Source organism: Coptis chinensis, chromosome 2, assembly GCF_015680905.1.
Source record: "Coptis chinensis isolate HL-2020 chromosome 2, ASM1568090v1, whole genome shotgun sequence".
In the NCBI taxonomy this organism is placed as follows: domain Eukaryota; kingdom Viridiplantae; phylum Streptophyta; class Magnoliopsida; order Ranunculales; family Ranunculaceae; genus Coptis; species Coptis chinensis.
The window spans coordinates 109,100,789-109,122,882 of record NC_141457.1 but is presented as its reverse complement, the minus strand read 5'-3'; the positions used below and the strand labels follow the sequence as shown (position 1 = coordinate 109,122,882).

The window sequence follows — 22,094 nt, the reverse complement described above, 5'->3', positions numbered from 1 at the left end:
CAACGGAAAATCGGCCCATGAAAACTACATCCCAATTTATAGAATAGACACCCCTAGGAATAGCATTAAGCCCCTGGTGAAGCACTGACATGTTCTGGTCACCACCCGTATAGACCACGATCGCGGACCCAAAATGATCTGGTATGATGCCACCAAATCCACCCCCTATATCCTTGCTGACCGAACCATCAGTATTGAGAATGAAACCATCAGTATTAATGTGGAATGTTTGGCTATCTATATAACAATACACAGCAGTGTCTACAACTCTTCCTCCCATCTTATGTCATGGCGGATCCAACCTTTTTCCAACCTAGTTCATCTAATTTGATGGAACAATCAACATTCAAAACTCTCTCTCCCAACAAAGTCAACATTAGCTGCTGGGTCTTTGGCCTATTTCTCTACAGGTTTATGGGCCAACAAAGCAACATTTTCTATGAGCTTGTGGAGCGTCGGGGGTCGCGCCGCAGGTGCGTCAAGGCATCGCGGGCTGGGGGGGTGGGATGTTTAGGATCAGGGGTGTCGAGGCAGTCTGGGGTTGGGGCGGCTCACCGGCTCACCCCAGTGGGTAAGCCCGTAGGTGCGTCGAGACATCGCTGGGCCGTAGGCACGGGCATACACTAGTGTGCCTATATGTTTAGGTTGGAGTCACATAACCCGGTGGATCGTACATTCGTACATCCATCTTTGCTTTGAGTCAGATGTGCTTCTTCGATTATTATTATCTCTGTTAAGTTTTTAAAAATCTGGATCGGAAAGGGAACCTCATTTAAAATTTGGTAATCTAATCCTAAAGCATCGTAGCCTCTTAGGGCTAGATATCATTTTTTTTTTCGATAAAACTTAGGGCTAGATATCAAGTCATAAAGGATGTTGTATTTTGTACTGGCAGGCTTGGAAAACAAATTAGACAGGAGCTGCAAATGATGCGTGAATATGAGAGGCTTGACTGCTTGAGGAACATAGCCTGTTCATTATGTAAACTCTACATTGTTGATGTCTTGTACAATTTGAAAAACCAGAAAAAGGATTGTGAATTGCAGACAAAGGAGATGTTTGGTTTTCAAAACAGAAATTTTGTTTTTTCGTATTTTGAAGACCAAAATATTAACAAGGAAAATGTCGTTGCCTCGCTTTTATTGTTCATAAAAGTGCAGTATGATGTCTCAAATGATTCCCGTAGTCAAGCAACAGGAATGACAATCATCATCATCATGGTCACTAACTTACTATCACATCACACATGCAGCTTTTCTACCCCAAATTTAGGGCTGGTCATCGAGCTACTCATGTCGAGTACTAGGGTGCTCAAGCTCGGCTCGTGTATCTCTCGAGTCGAGCGCGAGTCGAGCTCAAATTTTGTTCGAGCTTTATTTCATGCTCAAGCTCGACTCATCGAGTATTCGAGTAGCTCAATGAGTCTAGATTCCTATTCATCTAGACTACAAATTTGAATTCGATCATAGGCTCCAGAGTTTGATTTGACTTGTATTATGTATATGCTTGATTTCAACCACAAACTAGAGATAATTGAGTACAAATAGACTCTAAATTTTACCTCAAGACCAAAATAACTTGCTAAACTCATCTAAATAAAATGCTAAAATGCAACTACAATTCACTAATACCACAATAACCACTATCAAACAACTATTTCAAGGTGTGCACATTATAAATACAATCAATATGTGTTGAGTAATTATTATCCAACACACTAACATAAATAATTATCTCAAATAAGCGTTAACATAACTATGTACAATGCGAACTGCGAGTAGCTTGCGAGCGTCTCGAGTTCGAGCTCGAGTTTTAAAATGTGCTCAAACTCGACTCATATTAATGAATGAGCGAGTTTGAGTCGAGCCTTTGTCGAGCCGAGCTCGAGTTACTCACGAACAGCTCGACTCAATGACCAGCCCTACCCAAATTCCTACACAATTTACGTATTTCAGATCCAAATCAATCGTCAGTATCCCTCTTATTATGCTCTCAGTAAGTCAGTAGTCATATTCCGCGTTTTCCATCTATTCTACAGAGTCACCAACAACAAACAAGAAAGTCACTCTTGATTTTGTAGTCCTCCTCTTAATCCACCCCATGTGGCTATCTATCTTGCTCCTAAACTGAAACTTCAAATCATCCAACGGTGTATAACATTCTCCTCAAGTACCATGTTCCATGGGCCCACTAACATAACGTGCATGGGCTTGGGCTGTCCTTAAATCTCCATTTCCAAAACCAGAAAGAAATTTCCTCACTCACAATCAAAAGCCAAGGTGACAACCAACGGACAAGAAATTAGGCTCCAGACACTTTTTTTAGCGTGCTATTTCCTCACTCACAATCAAAAGCCAAGGTGACAACCAACGGACAAGAAATTAGGCTCCAGACACTTTTTTTAGCGTGCTTTTTGTTTAGAGAAATACTAATATTATCTTTTGATTCTACTCCAATTTTAACCACACGTCACTTTTCTGGGTATATTAACTGTTTTTAAAACTTCTTATTTCTCCTTTTTACCATTTTATTTATAAAGGTCAATTTCTTCCACAAATAAATAATACGAAAATCTACTGTACGCAGGCTGTAGGTAGGTGTGTGCGTCAATCGAGGCCACTCATCAGGCAAGGGTGCGTGTGTATTGCTCCAAGATGTACTGCAATCAAATAATACAATTGTCTTATAATAAAAAAATCATTTGTCCTTTCACAATTTCATAATTTGAATTACATCAAACAAAACTTAAACATGTTATTCAAAATTATCATAGATGCATTTTAAATTGCTAAAGCTGTATTGAAATTAGTTGTAATCAATATACTTTTTTTCTATTTTTGAAGTTGATGTTTTCCACATTGTTTTTGTCTCCCAGAAATTCATCTCACTTTTAATTGGAATTTTGTAGATTTCGGATGAATTTTAGTTATTTTGATTAACCCACAACTCTTTTGGAACTAATAAAATAGGTCAAAATTGTAAAATTCAGTCTGAAATTTGAGACATATGTCAAATTTCAGTTTTTATGAAAGAAAAACAAAATATTTTTTTGCTATTTCCTCTTAACTTAATAAATGTGTGGCTGTGTACCTATACCCAATTTTCTATAGGGCTGGTCATCGAGTCGAGCTGTTCGTGAGTAACTCGAGCTCGGCTCGACTCAAACTCGCTCATTCAATAGTATGAGTCGAGTTTGAGCACATTTTAAAACTCGAGCTCAAACTCGAGACGCTCGCAAGCTACTCGCAGTTCGCACTTTACATAGTTATGTTAACGCTTATTTGGGATAATTATTTATGTTAGTGTGTTGGATAATAATTACTCAACACATATTGATTGTATTTATAATGTGCACACCTTGAAATAGTTGTTTGATAGTGGTTATTGTGGTATTAGTGAATTGTAGTTATATTTTAGCATTTTACTTATATGAGTTTAGCAAGTTATTTTGGTCTTGAGGTAAAATTTAGAGTCTATTTGTACTCAATTATCTCTAGTTTGTGGTTGAAGTCAAGCATATACATAATACAAATCAAATCAAACTTTAGAGCCTATGATCGAATTCAAATTTGTAGTCTAGATGAATAGGAATCTAGACTCATTGAGCTACTCTAATACTCAATGAGTCGAGCTTGAGCATGAAATAAAGCTCGAACAAAATTTGAGCTCGACTCGCGCTCGACTCGAGATATACACAAGTCGAGCTTGAGCACCCTAGTACTCGAGATGAGTAGCTCGATGACCAGCCCTAATTTTCTGAACCAACGGACCCACTTAACAGAACTAGTAAGAACCCCCCCCCCACAACTCCATAAATACCCCCCAATTAACACCACTATTTCTCTCTTCTCCATTTTTCTTCACAAATCACACAGCAAACAGAGAAAGAAAAGAAATGGCATCTGAAAATGAGACACCCAGATCTGGATCTTCGCCCAAACAGAAAATAGCATTAATCGCAGGGATAACAGGGCAAGACGGTTCATACCTGACAGAATTCCTCTTAGAAAAAGGGTACGAAGTCCATGAACTAATCAGACGTTCCTCAAATTTCAACACCTAACGCATCAACCACATCTACATCGACCCACACAACTCTCAAAAGGCCCGAATGAAGCTACACTATGCCGACTTAACCGACGCGTCTTCTTTACGGTGCTGGTTCGATTCTATACTCCCAGACGAAGTTTACCGAAGTTCGTCCAAAACTTCGGTAAGATCGCCGGTCCACTTACCAAAATGTTACAGAAGGACTCTTTTGTATGGACACCAGTTGCTGAAGAAGCATTTGCACGCTTAAAAGAAGCCATGACAAAAGCTCCGGTATTAGCTCTACCTGACTTCGCCAACCAGTTTGTAGTCGAGTGTGATGCTAGTGGTTCGGGTGTTGGTGCTGTTCTAATGCAAGACCGCCCTATAGCATTTTATAGTCATGCATTACAGGGAAAGAATTTGTTGATGTCGACTTATGAGAAGGAGATGTTAGCATTGGTACTGGCTGTGCAAAAGTGGCGTCCATACTTATTAGGACGACAGTTCGTGGTTCGAACTGATCAGCAAAGCTTGAAATATTTGTGGTCCCAAAGAATTATTACAGTAGCTCAGCAACGATGGTTGTACAAACTGATGGGATTTGATTTTGTTATTGAATACAAAAAAGGAAAGGAAAATACAGTGGCAGATGCTCTTTCTAGAAGAAATGGTTTTGCACAAGATGAGAAGAACAAAAGTGAACTTGCAGCTATTACTCATCTTGTTCCTCACTGGTTAGAAGCTATCAAAGAGGAAGTACAGACTGATTCCGTATTGCAAAACCTCATTCAACGCATCAATGATGACGAAGCGGTAGGACCATGGAAATTTCAAGCTGGAGTTATTTTTTTTAAAGAGAGAATTTATCTACCTGAAAATTCTTCTTTACTTAATGATATCCTAGGACAGTTTCACAACAGTACCCATGAAGGCTATCAAAAAACTCTTCAAAGAGTTCGAGCTACTTTTTATTGGAAAGGAATGAGACGATATATCCGGGGATTCATTGCTGCTTGTGATGTTTGTCAACGCCACAAATCAGAACAACTTGCTCCAGCAGGGTTGCTTTAGCCACTTCCTATTCCAAATCAGGTATGGGAGGACATCTCTATGGATTTCATTAATGGTCTGCCTATTTCTAATGGGAAAACTACTATTCTAGTAGTTGTTGATAGGCTGTCTAAATATGCACACTTTCTTCCTTTGTCACATCCTTACACGGCAATTGGTGTTGCACGAGTTTTCTTTGATAATATTTTCAAGCTGCATGGTATGCCATGGACAGTTGTGTGTGATAGGGATCCAACATTCACAAGTATCTTTTGGTCAGAGTTATTTAAATGGAATGGAACTGATTTTAATTATAGTTCAGCATACCACCCTCAAACTGATGGCCAAAGCGAAGTGGTGAACCGAAAGGTGGAGATGTACTTGCGCTGCTTCACAAGTTCTCAGCCCCGCAATTGGATTAAATGGTTATCATGGGCTGAGTATTGCTATAATACTAGTTGGCACTCGGCTATTAAAACTACTCCTTTCCAATATGGCCGACCACCACGCACTTTACTGTCATACATTCCGGGAATGAATGTTGTTGATTCTGTGGAAAGACAACTGATGGATCGAGATCAGATCATTAAAGATTTGCAGACTACTCTCAAGGAAGCCCAATCCCGCATGAAAAAGATTTATGATCGTCACCACACAGATAGAGAGTTTGTAGAAGGAGACTGGGTTTACCTAAAGCTTTAACCATATCGTCAAACATCACTGTCCATGCGGAAAAATCTCAAACTTTCTCCTAAGTACTACGGTCCTTTCAAAGTGTTAAAAAAAATTGGGGCAGTTGCTTACAAGTTAGGAACTTCCGACAGGTACCCGAATTCATCTAGTGTTCCATGTTTCTTTTATTGGGGAAAACATTTCTGTCCAAACTGAACTTCCTATTGCACAAAGTCCTGCAGATACTCTTTACCCCAAGCCACAATCAATTTTGAATTATCGGGTGCGCAAGAAGAAGAAGGAGATTCTAATTCATTGGCAGGGGTTATCTCCAGCATAAGCTACTTGGGAAGATTTTGATACACTACAGAACCAGTTTCCTGATCTTGGCCTTGAGGACAAGGCCGTTTTTTAAGGGCAGGGGAGTTGATACGTGTCTATCTATATCACTTCTTTATTATTATTATTATTTACAATAAGTGTCATCTAGCAGCAGTTATGTAACTTCTAGAGTTTAGGAGTATTTGAAGTTGTTGAGTCCTAGTTGAAGTAAACTTAGTAGTGGGAGACCTAGTTTTCTGGAAGTGAAAGTTGTAACTTTTTTCCTTAGTGCCTATATAAGAAAAGGCAAGTCATGAATGAAAGAACAAGTTATCATCTAATATCTTTTAGCACACTGTGTTAACCGGAGGTCAAGGCTCCTCAATAAGCCTCTATCCATTTTCTATTTTAATTCTCTTATTACACTATAGGTACTATCAAAAACAAGAAGAACAACCCTCAGTACATACCACCATATTTCTAATTAAACCCATTTTTAAATATTTTGGAAAAAATGCACACAAATTGAACTCTACACCCACCATTCATTCTTTCTTTCTCCCTCCTTCACCCAAGTCACTTCCAAGTAAAAAAAAGTTTCAATTTCAATGGAATGTGATAGCTCAAGGATATAAAAATTATCCCTAATTCCAGTAACAAATTACTTATCATGTGTTATGTTAAACCCTATTATATTAGTCACATCAATACCCAAAAGTCAATTAGCACACACAAGTAGTACATTATTTCACAAAGTAAAATTTACAAATTGACAAAACAAATAAAATTGATTCTCACAACCAAAACTCAAATTGATCATTGCCACACTACGGGTCCTATGAAAAGCATGTGATCCAATTTAACCTGTTGTGATTTTAGGATAATGGAGGAAGAACTAAAAAGAAATGGCAGTAGATTTCAATTTATGAGCACTTTAGTCTAAAATCTTAAAAGTGGGTTTAGTTAGAAATATGGTGGGTCTATATATCACCACCCCTCATTAAAGTACTACTAGTGGAGGTATTAGATTCTGCCTCCACTATGTCATTGCCCCCTTCATATGGTTGGAAATTGTTTTGCCAACTATTCCAAGCATTATTCCATATAGCGTTCATGGATACTTTATCACCTTCTCTAATGACCTTGTTCATCTATATAGCCATATTTCATGTAAGAGAATGAGGCCATACCCCTATTGTGTACTTCTTGGTCTTCATCAGAAAACCAAAGTAATGAATTTTGAAATCCCTATCTTGCAATATAATTGGTGATATTCATGGCCTCCACCCTTATATATAGCAGCTGGGAAAGGAGTAACTTCTTGTTCCTATGATCGCATCTGAGATTCTGAGTAGCCTTAGGTACTTGTATGGTTGGGTTGAGTTGGGTTGCCAAAAAATGTGTTGCCTCATATTTTACGCCAATTTGGGGCCAAGTGGACAACCCAGTGCGGTTAGGACTTGGGACTGAGGAGCGTGAATTGTAACAGTGTTCGTAGTAAAAACGTACGTGGGGAGTAGTAGAGATAGTATTTTCATGGGGAATTGCTTTACTCGGGAGCCTCCACCTCCACCAACTCCTTTATCAACTACAGTGTTCTGGTCATGTGTCCTCCTATTTACTTTATATATTTTCAATCCATCTTCCAATAAAAAAACCAACACGAAGACCTCATTAACTAAGACTCAAGAAAGTTCCCATTCTTCGAAAAATATAGCCAAGGAATATGTTCCAAAGTCGGAGGAAAAGAAACCAATAGCTCCTAATACCTCTACCTCATCAGTTCCAGTTAGGAATGGAGCAGGAGCAGATCCACTTCCACGTAATTCCTTTAAGCCGCCTGCGCTTTGTTCCTTAGATACCCCTCCATCTCCATCTCCTTCAAATGGACCCAACAAAACTAACAAGCCGCCTCCCCTTTGTTCCCTAGACCCCCCTCCATCTCCATCAACTCCAAGTCCTTCAAATGGACCCAACAAAACTAATTATGTTTGGTTTCAGAACGGTACTACTACTCCCCTTTACTCAATTCCAGATGATATCAAGAAATTGATTGAGAAGGACATCGTACCTGAAGTTCTCCGCAAACCTTTGACTCCGTCAACCTATGGGAACTACTTTACTGCTTTGCTTTATGCCGAGGATTACTACATCGAGGTACAAAACTGTTGAAACTTTTGTTTGCATAGCAATGAAACTAGCAACTAGCTGGACCTGGACATGCATATTTTGCAATAGTTGTTAATTATTTAGTTTATGAAATTCGTATGTAGTATGGCTAGATATGCATGTTACGTGTAAATGTTACGTAAATGAATGCGGAAGCGTGACAATTGGACAAAGAAGATTGAATGTGGTGATAGAAATCGACAAAAACAAATCAATTAAAATACTTATACCAATGCAAAACGAATAACCAATAGAAGTGGAGACGAGATTTATGTGGTTTGGCGTTAGCCTAATCCACTAAGCAAAAGAGGAAAACTTTACTAACCAAGAGATAAACAAATAGAGTAGAATCACTCACAAACGAATTCCGAAGAATTCACAAACTCTCTCTCACAAACTTGAGCATTACAAATCCCACAAACCGGTCTCGTATTTATAGAGGTCGTGGGTATCAAATTAGAATCCTATTTAGAATAGGAAACCAAAACCTTAACCGTGTGGTTTATCCAAATCTGAGTTGTATACCAACAATGCAGTTATGCTATGATACAATGATGTTGCTCGAGTCAAGCTTGAGCGCAGCTAACTGGAATTTTATTGGTATCAGAAATGGAATGATTACTGTTTACATGATGTCAAGCTAGAATTGCATAAAGCAGCGATATATTCAAAGTCTAGCAAGAACAAGAACTTGATTGAGAATGATGAAGACAAGCTTTTTGTAGCCTTTCGAATCGATTCTGTTCCTGAGAAACCGCCTTTCCTCATATCAAGGGACTTTGTTCTTGTACGTCCTTCAGGAATGAATGGAAAACCATTTCAGGTTAGTCTCTATTTGCTCCAATATCCTATCTTGTTCCACATCTTTAATAACTTATTCTGCAAATAGAAATTTATGATGAGTACTAGTAACTAGTAAGAACACAGACCATGTAAATGCTGATTTATCCCAGGAAAAAAGAATAGAAAAGAAAAGAAAAGAAAAACAAAACTAGTCTCCTCTCACGTTTAACTTGGATGTATGTTGGAAGCCTTTAGTCTACACAATCTCTACATAACCATTCTAATGGGCATTGGCACCGAGTAGCAAGTGATTATCAGGCTTGTGCCGCTAGTGTTAACTATTACAAGACATTCGTATGTGAAACCATGAACTAGTCAAGTCCAACCAGTTATCATGTCTGCATTGATTTTATTGGAAGCCAGATGAGATAGGCTGTCTTATGGTACAATATACAAGTTGAAGCCAAATCAAACCTGAAGAAAACTTGACACAGACTGAGTTCGGTGAGTGTCTTTTGTACCTTTATCAGGTTTATTTGCCGACGGTCTAATGAGCACACTTAGACACCCTGACTCCAGCTTAAGCATACTTCATAAATCTAAATAAAACATTACCGTTGCTCTCATTGTAACAAAAGTTTAAGATTATATTTTCGTAGGGACAGTTTCTCTGAGTTTTACCTTTACTTGTTTCTAATATCTTCGTTACAGGGGATTCTGTACCGTGTGGTAAAAAGTAATCTTGTGTTAGCAGAGTTTGGAGATGATTTTCGTCTGCAACATTCTTCGACGCGTAGATATGATGTTAGCTTCTCATTCAATAGAGTCTGCTTAAAACGTTGTCACCAAGCAGTCGCATCAGCAACTGACCGTTTGTTTCGCAACTTTCTCTTTCCAAGCCAGAAAAGTAGGATTAGCTGGGCCAGTCCAAGTGTCATCACTTCCCTCCGAAACCTCAACAAGGACCAGGTCTCTGCAGTCTGCAGTATATTAAGTCTCAACGCTTTTCCACCTTTCCTAGTTGTAGGTCAGCTCTCTGTATATACTACAAGAGGGTTGTCAAGTACAGGATCTGCTGTTCGAGAAAAGAGACTATCGGCAACTGGTTTGGTAATTCGAGAAGCAGTCCTCCAAATTTGCAGAAGGTCTCCTGGTTGCCGAATCCTTATAAGTGCACCTACCAATAACACATGTGATGTGCTAATGGAAAGCTTGATGGAGGAGATTCATGAATCTGAAGTTTTTCGAGCTAACGCTGCCTTTCGAGAGATTGATGGTGTACCCTATGAAATCCTTCCGTTGTGCCCTTATAACAGAGAGTGTTTTACATGTCCACCTCTGCAAGAGCTCCGCAGATTTAAGGTGGTACTATCAACATTTGCGAGTAGTTTTCGGCTACACAATGAAGGCATAACTTCCGGCCATTTTAGTCATATTTTTCTGGTCGATGCTTCTTCCACTACTGAACCAGAGACGATGGTGGCTCTTGCAAATCTTGCTGATGAAAAAACAGCAGTTGTAGTCACTGGTGCTACTAACAACTACTCAGGGTGGGTTCGATCAGATATTGCTCGAAATTATGGATTGAAGATATCATATTTTCGCAGGCTTTTAGAGACCGCGCCATACAGTAGCCTTGATCCTATGTTTGTTGCGTGTGTTAAAGACAATGGGGGAGAGTCGGGATCACATCAATCATACTGAATGGATATCATGAATGTCACTATGTCAGATAGTAATTTAGTACCACATCATTTGGGAATGTTAGTGTGAACCTCATTTCAGTGGGTACCGTGAGCCAATTTGAACATGTTGTTTTTCATTGCCCCGTCTCTACTCATCTACTGTGTTGAAGTGTGTGCATAAAGCAGTGAAGTTTTTACCTTGTAATGGTTTTCCATTTTGCTGCCAAGACTGTAATTGCGAAGTTTATTGTAAGTTTGTATATATTTTTCGGTTGTCTTGTTTAGATGTATGGTTTACGCAAGTGTAATCTATGGAAAATGGCAGCACTTTGATCTACTTTCAGGAAATCGATCAGAAATCCTCGAATGGATGAAACGCAATTTGGTCAACAATCTATTGAACTTGCTTATCAAGATTCAAGACTACACATCCGAAATTTTTCACAAATTAACGTGCATGTGCATGGGCTTGGGCTGTCCCATAAATACCCCCAATTAAAAATTTAAAACCATCATTATTTTTCTTCACAAATCACACAGAAACAAAAGAAAGAAAAAAAAAGAAATGGCATCTGAAAATGAGACACCCAAATATGATGAATCTTCGCCCAAACAGAAAATAGCATTAATCGCAGGGATAACAGGGCAAGATGGTTCATACCTGACAGAATTCCTCTTAGAAAAAGGGTACGAAGTCCATGGACTAATCAGACGTTCCTCAAATTTCAACACCCAACGCATCAACCACATCTACATCGACCCGCACAACTCTCAAAAGGCCCGAATGAAGCTACACTACGCCGACTTAACCGACGCGTCTTCTTTACGCCGCTGGTTCGATTCTATACTCCCAGACGAAGTTTACAATCTCGCCGCGCAATCACACGTGGCAGTCTCCTTCGAAATTCCTGATTACACTGCCGATGTCGTCGCTACCGGAGCCCTTCGCCTTCTAGAAGCGGTCCGATCTCATATCGCGACGACAGGGAGGAGTCATATTAAGTATTATCAAGCTGGATCTTCAGAAATGTTTGGATCTACACCACCCCCACAATCTGAAACCACCCCATTTCATCCAAGATCGCCTTATGCAGCTTCGAAATGTGCTGCACATTGGTATACTGTGAATTATAGAGAAGCTTATGGGTTGTTTGCTTGTAATGGGATCTTGTTTAATCATGAATCGCCTCGTCGAGGGGAGAATTTTGTAACTAGGAAGATTACTAGAGCTGTGGGGAGGATTAAGATTGGGTTGCAGAGTAAATTGTTTTTGGGGAATTTGGTTGCGTCTAGAGATTGGGGATTTGCTGGTGATTATGTTGAAGCAATGTGGTTAATGTTACAGCAAGAGAAACCTGATGATTATGTTGTTGCGACGGAGGAGTCGCATTCGGTTGAGGAGTTTTTGGAAGTGGCATTTGGGTATGTGGGATTGAATTGGAGAGATCATGTTGTGATTGATAAAAGGTATTTCAGGCCAGCTGAGGTGGACAATTTGAAAGGGGATTCGAGTAAGGCGAGAAAGGTTCTTGGGTGGAAGCCTAAAGTTGGGTTTGAGCAGTTGGTGAAGATGATGGTTGATGAAGATGTGGAGTTGGCCAAGAGGGAGAAGGTTCTTGTTGATGCTGGATATATGGATGCTCAGCAGCAGCCTTGAAGAAGCTGGGGAGATTTTTTTTAACCAAATTGTTTCCATTGGTTTCGTAGTGTTCTATATAGATTGATTGGGAAAATTTTGTTTTGTGCTGTTATGATCATTGTTGCCTTTGTTTTGTTATGAATCATATGATCTGAAAAGATCTCATTCATTTGATTCTAGTAAGTTGATAAATTTCTCCTTCTATAGTATTTATGCCTGTTGATTATTTGCTCCACATTACTTTGTATTGAGTTCATTTGGGTCATTTGCTGCAATCTGCAATGATTTACAGACTCATTTTATATCCTCCAAAGTTCTTGGTTTCTGCGTAATACATTATAATGAGAGATTGAGAGCCTGTAAAATATTGGATTTTGCAGTAGTAATTCGTAAATGGTGAACTAAACTAGTTAGTTTGAACGTTAAAGTCATTCACAATGCAAGTATAAAACTGCAGCTATGGAACTGTGAGAACTTTCATAGTAACTGTTTGTGTCAGCAGTTTGATAGTAAAGCTGACCAGTTTGATGAAGATCTAAACAGAATGACAAAGATAGGTATATAATGGTTAAAATTGTACTTTTAAGGCATGGTCCTTCAGAAATGAAATGCAGTTCCAGCAGTAGAAATCTCTCTTTACTGCTTAGTATACTCCCAACCATTGCAGCCAGGTTGCGAGGTAAATAAAACATGAGGTTAAACTGTTTATGAACAGAATTGCCGCAGAAAAATGCATATATGTGTCACCTCATGATCTCACCTTTCTTTCTTTGTACTTTTTTTCTCGTCTTCGATAGAGCAAACATGCATATCATCACTTCATCAGTCAAGGGAACAAACACTTGTAAAACCCTTTCTTTAAAAATAGAAAGACTGTTTGCTTCAGACTTTTACAAACAAAAATTAAGAGGTTAAGCTTATTGTTCACTAATTGTTGTACTAATGGAATTAGTTACTAAGACAGTTGGTAAGGATGATAAACTTTGCTCGGGTTCTGTGTCAACAATGGAAGAAGAAAATGGCTTGACTGACGACCGTAGTGATTCTGGCCCTTCTAATGCAATTCTTTTGCACAAGGCATCGCAATTACTGATGACTTCCGTCAGTCTTCCTTTCAATTCACCAACCTCAACCTGCAACGGTTGAACTGCACAAAGTATGTGATATAAGGTTACAAATGGTTGGTGCAAAAAAGTAGAAAACTATAATTATTAAACGAGCATATATAGACTAGAAACGACAGTAATGCATCCAGCTTCACGCATTTCTGGTGCCAGACATAACATCTAGGTGAGTCTGGGATTGGCACCTGATGGCTACCGTTATGAATTAACAAACAGAAGAGTCCACTCAGTGGCACACCCAAATGGAGAGTGAAGCGTGCAACTTATGAGGAGAGAGGACATGTTCCAAATTCTTGCACTGCATTTATCTTTATAATTGACACATTAACATGTTCCAGTAAGTTCAATTGAAGAGCTTACACGTAAGGTGATCAATGTCGTCAAAACCACCAACTGGCAGAATTTGGTGATGATTAAGTATGAACTTTGAACTTTAAAAGGAAACGATATTATCTCCTATTTTAATACAAGGTTTAAAACCAACCAGCTAATGTGAACTTGGTGCAGAGAACAACTGAGAGGTGACTGACTAATTGGTAATCTACAGTCTTTACTCGTGGCTTAAATATTGAGGAAAAAACTCAAAAAAAGAGTGTTTAAACAAAATTTCCACTTGGGATTCAGCCTAATATAAAGTAGATGACAATTTTCCCTTTTAAATTAATAGCTAATAGTTGCATCGCAGAAAAGTGAGCCTTGTACCTTCTGATAAATGATGGGCAGTGGTTCTCATAGCTGATACAGAGTAATTGAAACGCTGAAGAAGTTTAACTGCCAACGCATCTGCAACTTCAATTTTGTTTTCTACTTCCTCCTGCAGCATAGGTAACAATATCAAGCCCGAAATTCTCTGACATGGATGTGCAATGACTTATAATCCAACACAAAGTTTGGTTGTCCACGAAGGAATATGGAAAAATAACCAACAATTTGATTGTCCACAAATATGCTAACATTACAATTCAAACACCTAAAGAATGAAAGGATTTAAATCCTTCAACTCGTATATCTACATCAAAACTTCAAGTTTCCTTCTGTTCGGCCTCAACAGAGAAAACAAATCATATTTGTTTACTGAGTTACAACCCAAGTGATATTACTTTTGCAAACTAAACTATCAGATGGTGTGGTGTTTATAGTTTGACGTATATACAAACTAATTGCCACTCTTAGAATTATTGAACATTCCTAACTCTCCATATTTATGTAATTGAATGCTCATCAAAGTGTAAAAGCACCTGTCTCTGACTAATTTTTTTCGCCTTGTCCTCTTGCCAGTCTTGATACATAGAAAATAGTTCCAACAGAACTTTGGGATTCAATGTACCTACGTAGAATACAATGAAAGCATCAAATTAACTATGCAACTGTTGAACAAAAAAAAAAAGTGGCAATGTTACCTGGAATTGAAGGGGGAGGTGGTTTCTTGATAAGAATATCAGTCAAGGTCCCTTCAGTTGGTGAAGAAGTGAGTATAGGTGTTGTCTGCAATTCTTATGAAATACCAAAATCAATAAAAACACACAAATATAGGAAAATTTAGATAGAAATGAAAATAAAAAATAATAAACTTACGATTTTAAGGGAATTGAAACGTTCTAAAAGAGGATCAACTCCCTCGGTTTTTCTCTCGTTAACTGTCGTGATCACATCATGATGACCCACGGCCTATGATCCATCACGTAGAAAATTATTAGAAGAAGAAAATAAGAGAAATGAATAAGTTTAAAAAAAAAAAAAAAAAAAACCTCTGGGCTTCTGGACGAGAGTGTGGATTCTGAGGAACCCATGGGGTTGGTTGGTTGAGGTCGAAGAAGAAGAAGAAGATTTAGCTTGTTATACTCTTTCGGATTTGTCGTTTTTTATCAAAAAAAAATGGAAACTTCTAAGCTTTCATTTTTACCATCGAACATGATTGCTTATAAAGAGGTTTTTACTCATCCAACGAACAGAAACGAGTTTGCGAAAAATTGAAAAAAAAGTACCAAACTCCCCATTAAAAATATCCCAAGTTTTAGTCATGAATTATCATAAACTTTCCATATTAGCAGAGATTATGGTAACTAGCTACTAATAGCATCTTTAGGAGAGTAACCAAAATAACACCAAAATTTTTAACCAAACCAAACACCAACAATCAACATCAAATTTTCGACATCAAATCATGCGGTTTTGGATAAACGGCCCCATATAGTCCACATGGTTTTTCAGTGAAACACATCTTAAAACCCAAGCCCACGCGGTTTTTCAAAAACTGCGCGATTAACTTTCTTATGATTGAAGCCCACAATCTAGCCCAAGCCCACGATAAGCCCACGATGTGATTTTGACAAAACTAAAACCAAATATTTTTTGGTGTTTTTGGTTTGATGTTTTTAATGTTTTCATCAACAAACTCTCCCGAATTAAAAACACCAAATTGTTGAAAATTTTGTGTTTTTTTAGTTTTTATCACTCCTAAAGATGCTCTCCAAACACTAAAAACACCAAATTGTTAGAAATTTGGTGTTTGATGCTAATTTGGTATCACTCCTAAAGATGCTCTAAGCAGCAGTACAGTGGCTTTCTTTTGAAGTTTTGATTTTCAGATGATCTGGAACCCTTCACAAATTACAACATGAGAAGGTGCAAGGAACCTTCCTGGTGTTCAAAGACCAACCCGTGCATTGAGTTTTAACATTGAAGACAAACACATAAAAAGTTCCATAGTATATTACAAGCAACCTCTCTTCCAACAACAGTTCAAACATCATCATCGTCTCAAAAGCCAAACCAGGTGATATTACAAACAAACAAATTGAAAAAAACAGACACACGAGCAATCCTGAAGGTAGAACCGTAGAACTTTCTGATGTACACCAAATCCATGTTCCAGTCTCTCTCTATTCGTTAATTTGTCCAATACAACATACATGGGATATAATAAAATGCACAAACAAGAATTAAAACCCAAAACTCCAGTACGTTCGTTACTCTGCAATGAACCTAAACATTAGTCTCCACTCCAGAAGCTAGTGAGGCCTGTCCAATATCATCGCAATGTTTGAGCCCAATGCCATTTCAATGAGCATTATCATCTCTGCCATTTTCTATCTGGAAAAAATAGGAGCAGTAAATTGTCAGAAAAATTGCAGTACTCATTAGCTCTTATTATTCTGTAAGAAAAGGTAACAGCCTAGTTGTCTTTAATTGAACAAATCTGTATTAAAGCAAGTAAATGAATGGAAATATACAAAAGTAGAACTATCAAGAAGACCCACGTGCATGTAAATGGATCCATAACGTGCATGTAAATATACATTTATTGGTATGATTTATCTAAGTCCATGCCACAAACATGGACCATCCAACCCAGTCCGACGATTGCCAACACTAATTAACAGAAGGTGGATGACACTTTTCGTAATCACTCATGGTTATCGATGTAACAGTTCTTGTAGTTAACATACTCCCCATTCGAAAATTGGTATTTTAATTTAATCAAGACTATTAACTTCTCAGGGTAAAGGCATCTCTAACTATTAGGTATTGACATTTTCTTTTGATACATAACAATGAAATAACAAAATCCTCTCTCCATATTTTTACTGTTGTTACTCATAAATGTCTTGATTCCCTAGACTGCCAGGGCCATGGTAGCTCAAAATGTAATTGTGAGGACCATAACTCTATTCAGACGGTAAAATAGACTTCATCTGGGATGATTAAGTTGGGTGACTGGTTGGATAACTCACCTAGCTTTCAACTCACCCATCCATTCACCATTTCATGGAGATGAACATTTTCCCAATGCAATGTGATGTGACTATCACTCACTCACCTAGTGTATTCACCATTTTCACCTTGCATTGGGAATGATCTAAGAGGGTAGTCCGACACAGTTACCACTAAAGTGAGGGGTTTGAAAAGAAAGATCTCCAATTTAACAAATTGGCTGTCTTGTCTCTTCCACAAAAGATCATAGATCATTTTTTGGATGCATCTACTATTCTAGGAGAAGGCCATAACTATCGCTGATAAACTGCTATTATTAAAAAAAATGCTTTCGAAGGGCAAGTACCATCTTACCGTGAAAAATCATACCGTCCAAGTTATGTTGTGATGAGAGTGACTAGATGCTAAGAGATTGGGGACAATATGAGCATGCATACGAGTAAGAAATTTCTAGCTCATCTAGTTACTTTCCGTAAACAAGTAAGATGCTACCTTGAGTAACTGTTCCATTTCCTTTTGGACCCTGTTGTGCTTGGGACATTGAGCGCTGAATACGAGGAGACAGCTGCTTGCCGTTTGCACCAGGAAGAGAATGGCGCTTCTTAATATAGATATCCTTGTCTTGCACATCTGGACTAGACCTTGGAGAGCTGTTTGCGAGAGCCTTGGCCTTAGCAGATTCTGTGGCTTGCATATAACTGGGAAGGGAACTACTGCTATTGTCTCTTTGATCCTGGTCAACGTGTTCAGGTTTTGTTGAGCCAAATGAGTTTCGTCTCTTCCCATTTTTAGAGTCCCTCGGTAGTTGCTCTGTACTACTTCTTGCACCAGAATCGTGGTTTGGATTTGATGGGGACTTCTTTCCGGCTGACAGTGACTTTCTGCTTTGGCTGGAGCCGCTTTTATCCACTTTGTTCCTTTTAGCCCTCACAGAAACCTGACTTGATGGTGTTCCATTCAAATCCTGGATAGTTATGTGACTTCTAGGAGATCCCTCTGGGGACGACTTGTATGCTAGTTGATCTGATGCAATTTCCATTTGAATCTGCATATCCGATGCACTTCTCTCTGGCTTCTGCTCTAATGGTGCAGAAATTAAAGGCACGGCTACTTCAACAGATTCGCTATTAGCATCCTCACGCTTTACTTGCTCAGGCATGATGTAAGATGAATTGGACTCTGAAGTAAGAGAACTATTATTAGCTTCAACATCTATACTCTTAAGGATAGCACCATTATCAGTTGTTTTATGTGGTTCAGAACCAATGTTTTCTGCAACTACAGTTTCAGGCTCATACCCCACCACTTCAGATCTATCTGGTGAATCAAGTGTGGAAGTGATAGAGAGCTCAGTGTCACAATCTGAACCCCCAATATGGAATCTTGGTTCATGAGAAACTGAATTTTCCACTGGGCTAATCTCTTTTTTCCATGTTCCAGAATCTGCAGTAGATGCAACGCTGTCTAACTTTGATTCTATTCCCACAACTTGAGAAGAATTGTTCGACCTACCTGCGGTGGCAGATGAACTCAGCTCTTCAAATTTTGACTGGACAGCGGCAAATGCAGGATTGCATGCCTTTCTTGATCCAAACCCAAACTTCTTGCCCTCAGTTTCAGGTTGTTCAGTGGCTACTCTTTTCACAGACCGTCTTGGTTGTTCACTGCCTGCTTCAGAATTTTTGGGTGATGTTTGAGAAGTGGCCTCGAGTTGCATCTCCATTCGACTTGTATCAACTGTTGGAGAGACATTTTGTGTTTTTTTGAAATCCACGTCACCTACTGAAGGCTTGTGCATAGCATCTATCTGTGAGGAGGAGGATTGATGGCTTGCCTGAAATTTAAAGTTATCATCATCGTAACTGATCATATTTTCTTCAGACTCAAGTGATGGTGCTGCTTTTGTTACATTCTGCTTCAAATCTACTATACCAAATGCCGCTTCGGCTGGAACTTCAGTTTCTGCTTCAAAGGGGCTGCTTATTTTTTCTTCTTCTTTCTGGAAACCCTGGGCTACTCTCGGGCTTTTGTGCCTGTGCCCATCTCTCTAACCACTTCCATGCAGAATCTGGTTTAGAAGGATCACATTTCATTTGAATTCGTTTTTTCTTCGGTGCTGATTCCAAGAGCTTATGAAAAGGAGAAAAAATAATTTCTGTGAGAAGCAACAGAAAATTCCTGTTTCACTGCGACAATTAAAAGGGGGAAAGGACAAATGATGACCATACCTGACGAGCAAACCCATTGCTCAGCAACTTTTCTGTTGAAGAACAACTTATGTTTGCTTTTGATCCAGACTGTTCTTTTCCCTACACAAATGACTTCGCTATGAGAAACTACTTATAGTAAGATATCTCCCTAATCATAGTAATAATAAGAAATAGAAAAATAAAATCTTATATACAAAAACACAGAACCAAATTACAAAAAAAACAAGTTTGTGACTTAGACATGTCTTCACCCAGTCGAATCCAGGTTGATTAAGAAAATACATCGCTTAAAAGCTGTCCGTCGATATGTGAAGTTGAAGATGGCAAGAATGTATTGACTGATTGTGCGTGTGATTCATCTGCTTAGTGTCTACCCATTGTCTATTACAGGTAATATTCATTAACATTTAAAATTATACTTTGGATGGACAGACACCGTACAGACCTTAGAAGCAAATTATCTACTCGGGCTTGGATGTCTCTTGAAGCCGAAACCACGGCAAGGTATCTTCGGCTGGATGACCTCATGCTGATATGGAAACATATTTTCTCACTTGACATATTTTGCATGAGCAATGTAGTGTAATTATCACTCAACCCAGTACCTACTATCTAATTCTACTTGTTTCGCTCAGCAAAGAAAATACTACCAACATCTAAAAAGATAAATCTTAGTCAAATATATTTTTTTTAAATAATTACCAATGCAACATCAATCTTCTCCTCAGTTGTTGACCCTTGCAATGAAACACGAGCACGGCGGGCACGGACAAGGACCTGCATTTTGACAATGGCCTGAACACAGCGCAGTGCTCCTACAGCCTGCCTTCTTTCCAAATGCCCACGGAAAGCAGCTTGCAACTTAACTATATTCTTGAGCTTCAAGAGTGCTCTCTGAGCCTATGAAAGTCAATGTAAAGAAGAAAAAACAAATATCAGATCCACAAATATTAAGTAACCTATCAAATATTCAACAAGCACGGAGTCGACGGAAGAAATCCTGTTTCCTCCATTCAAATCTATTAGTTAGAACCATATCATGGAAAAAAATAAAATAAAATGTAAGGAAAAGAAAATACCAAGTATGCTCTGATGGCAGCTTGGACGACGGTGGCAGAAGATTCATCCAGGTTGTGACTAATCTCACTCATATTCTCTTTTGTTATTAACGAACCAGTTTTTTCAGCGGTTTGCGTGGAAACTAAGGGGTCAGTCTTGCCAACACTTTCTTTAGCAATCAACAGGTCAGAAAATTTTGAATTCACTGTAGTTGACAAGGGAGGTATTTCTTCAGTCCATTGCGATACAGAGACTTTTTCAGCAACACTGCACTCAGTTTGTGCATGGAACTCATTACTAGTTGATTCCAGGTTCTCCTTATTTCCAGAAGATGGAATTTCTGAGGTCACAGTGTTACTTAGCACCCGGTGCCGTGTAGATTTCTTCCGGAAACTCCATCCACGTTTGTCTATTGAGCCTTTGCCCTGAGAAAGATATAGAAAAAATTAAGAAGATAAGTCAACCTCCTAAATGGTATCATCCAGGGGACTGTTTTAAACTTATATCTCCATCTGTAATTTATGGTATCAAAATCATACAATGGGGATTCACACTTCATTATAATTATGATCAACAATTCAACATATCCGATTAATTTCATAGAATCCTGATCTAGTCTAATTGGAGTGCAATTACTATGACTATAGCAGTGGATCCAAAGTGATTACTATATCATATCAAGATAAATACAACCACTACATTGACTTTCAGTAGATCCTCCGTTGAAACAGGTTAAAATAGTAGATCAGTCCATAAATTCATCGATATATCTAATGTGAAACACCAAAAGTCAATGCATCTGTTATAACTAGAATTTCATCAAACAAAACAAACTCTATTACCTCAGATCGTTCGATATCATCATCATCATTATTGTTATCGATTGAATCACCACCGCTGCATGACATCATCTTAAAACAAGAGCTGCTCGATCTCACCATTTTGTTTTGTTTTTCTTCTCCTATCTTAAAACCTTAAAAAAACAGCTTGTGTTTGTAGTTTGTTTGTTTGTGTTCAGTTCGTAGATAATAATGAAGGGAAGTGATGAAGTGAAACTGAAGCTTATGTTAGCAGTTAAGAGAGGACATGGACATAAACACCCTCATAAAATCTAGTTAACTCAAGGCATGGCATTGGATTCCGAGATACTGTGATTATTTTAATTATGTTTTAGTTGGGGCTCCGTTTTTGCTCCCGTTGCTGAGAAAGCAAGAAACTAAATAAAGCTGTCAAGTCTGGTCAGTTTTCGCTATACTCTAAACGGATAATAATATCTTATCTATTTGTCAAGCAAATATACGTGAGAAGATGTTACTTTTTTATTCCCCATTATCTCGCGTTTTTTAAATCACAACTTGGCGGTGTTCTCTAGTCAACTTATTTACCAATTTATCCATAAAAAATCGTATTTCAATAAAAATCAGGGCAGGGTGTTTAAGTGCTCACGAAAACGAAAAGTTCGGAACTGAATGTCTCCGACATCCAAAGACATTTACCAATCACAAAATTGTCATTCTAATGGGACTACTAAAAGGGTCTTAAATTTGGAAGTAGTCAAAAATTCAATCAAAGTTAAAATTTTTGCTAGCAGGTGCTATAATAAGTTCGGGATATGGACGAGGAGATATGGCCCATT

The 22,094-nt window shown here is 38.4% G+C and overlaps 4 protein-coding genes across 4 annotated transcripts; 2 read left to right on the top strand and 2 right to left on the bottom strand.

Annotated features, from left to right (window-relative positions):
* The first annotated feature begins 7,085 nt into the window (after positions 1 to 7,085).
* On the top strand, positions 7,086 to 10,996 carry LOC147520401 (putative RNA helicase SDE3). The gene is made up of 3 exons (XM_086591926.1): positions 7,086 to 8,232; positions 8,852 to 9,067; positions 9,739 to 10,996. Exons 1-3 carry the CDS (start codon positions 7,612 to 7,614, stop codon positions 10,729 to 10,731), a joined length of 1,830 nt encoding a protein of 609 aa, XP_086448052.1. The 5' UTR covers positions 7,086 to 7,611; the 3' UTR covers positions 10,732 to 10,996.
* Positions 10,997 to 11,099: 103 nt separating this feature from the next.
* On the top strand, positions 11,100 to 12,553 carry GMD1 (GDP-D-mannose 4,6-dehydratase 1). Its single transcript, XM_086591927.1, has one exon. The coding sequence runs from the start codon at positions 11,278 to 11,280 to the stop codon at positions 12,367 to 12,369; it is 1,092 nt and encodes a 363-aa protein (XP_086448053.1). The 5' UTR covers positions 11,100 to 11,277; the 3' UTR covers positions 12,370 to 12,553.
* Positions 12,554 to 13,193: 640 nt separating this feature from the next.
* On the bottom strand, positions 13,194 to 15,607 carry LOC147520399 (uncharacterized). The gene is made up of 6 exons (XM_086591928.1): positions 15,224 to 15,607; positions 15,051 to 15,143; positions 14,876 to 14,960; positions 14,714 to 14,802; positions 14,178 to 14,289; positions 13,194 to 13,498 (listed from the first exon to the last, which is right to left on the bottom strand). Exons 1-6 carry the CDS (start codon positions 15,263 to 15,265, stop codon positions 13,269 to 13,271), a joined length of 651 nt encoding a protein of 216 aa, XP_086448054.1. The 5' UTR covers positions 15,266 to 15,607; the 3' UTR covers positions 13,194 to 13,268.
* A 556-nt stretch (positions 15,608 to 16,163) lies between these two features.
* Positions 16,164 to 21,533, bottom strand: IQD32 (IQ-domain 32). Its single transcript, XM_086591925.1, is given in 7 exon segments — positions 16,164 to 16,568; positions 17,682 to 19,198; positions 19,200 to 19,318; positions 19,418 to 19,498; positions 20,102 to 20,299; positions 20,479 to 20,883; positions 21,301 to 21,533. Coding segments are annotated over 7 exon segments (2,439 nt in total). The 5' UTR covers positions 21,400 to 21,533; the 3' UTR covers positions 16,164 to 16,548.
* Between the last annotated feature and the right edge of the window lie 561 nt (positions 21,534 to 22,094).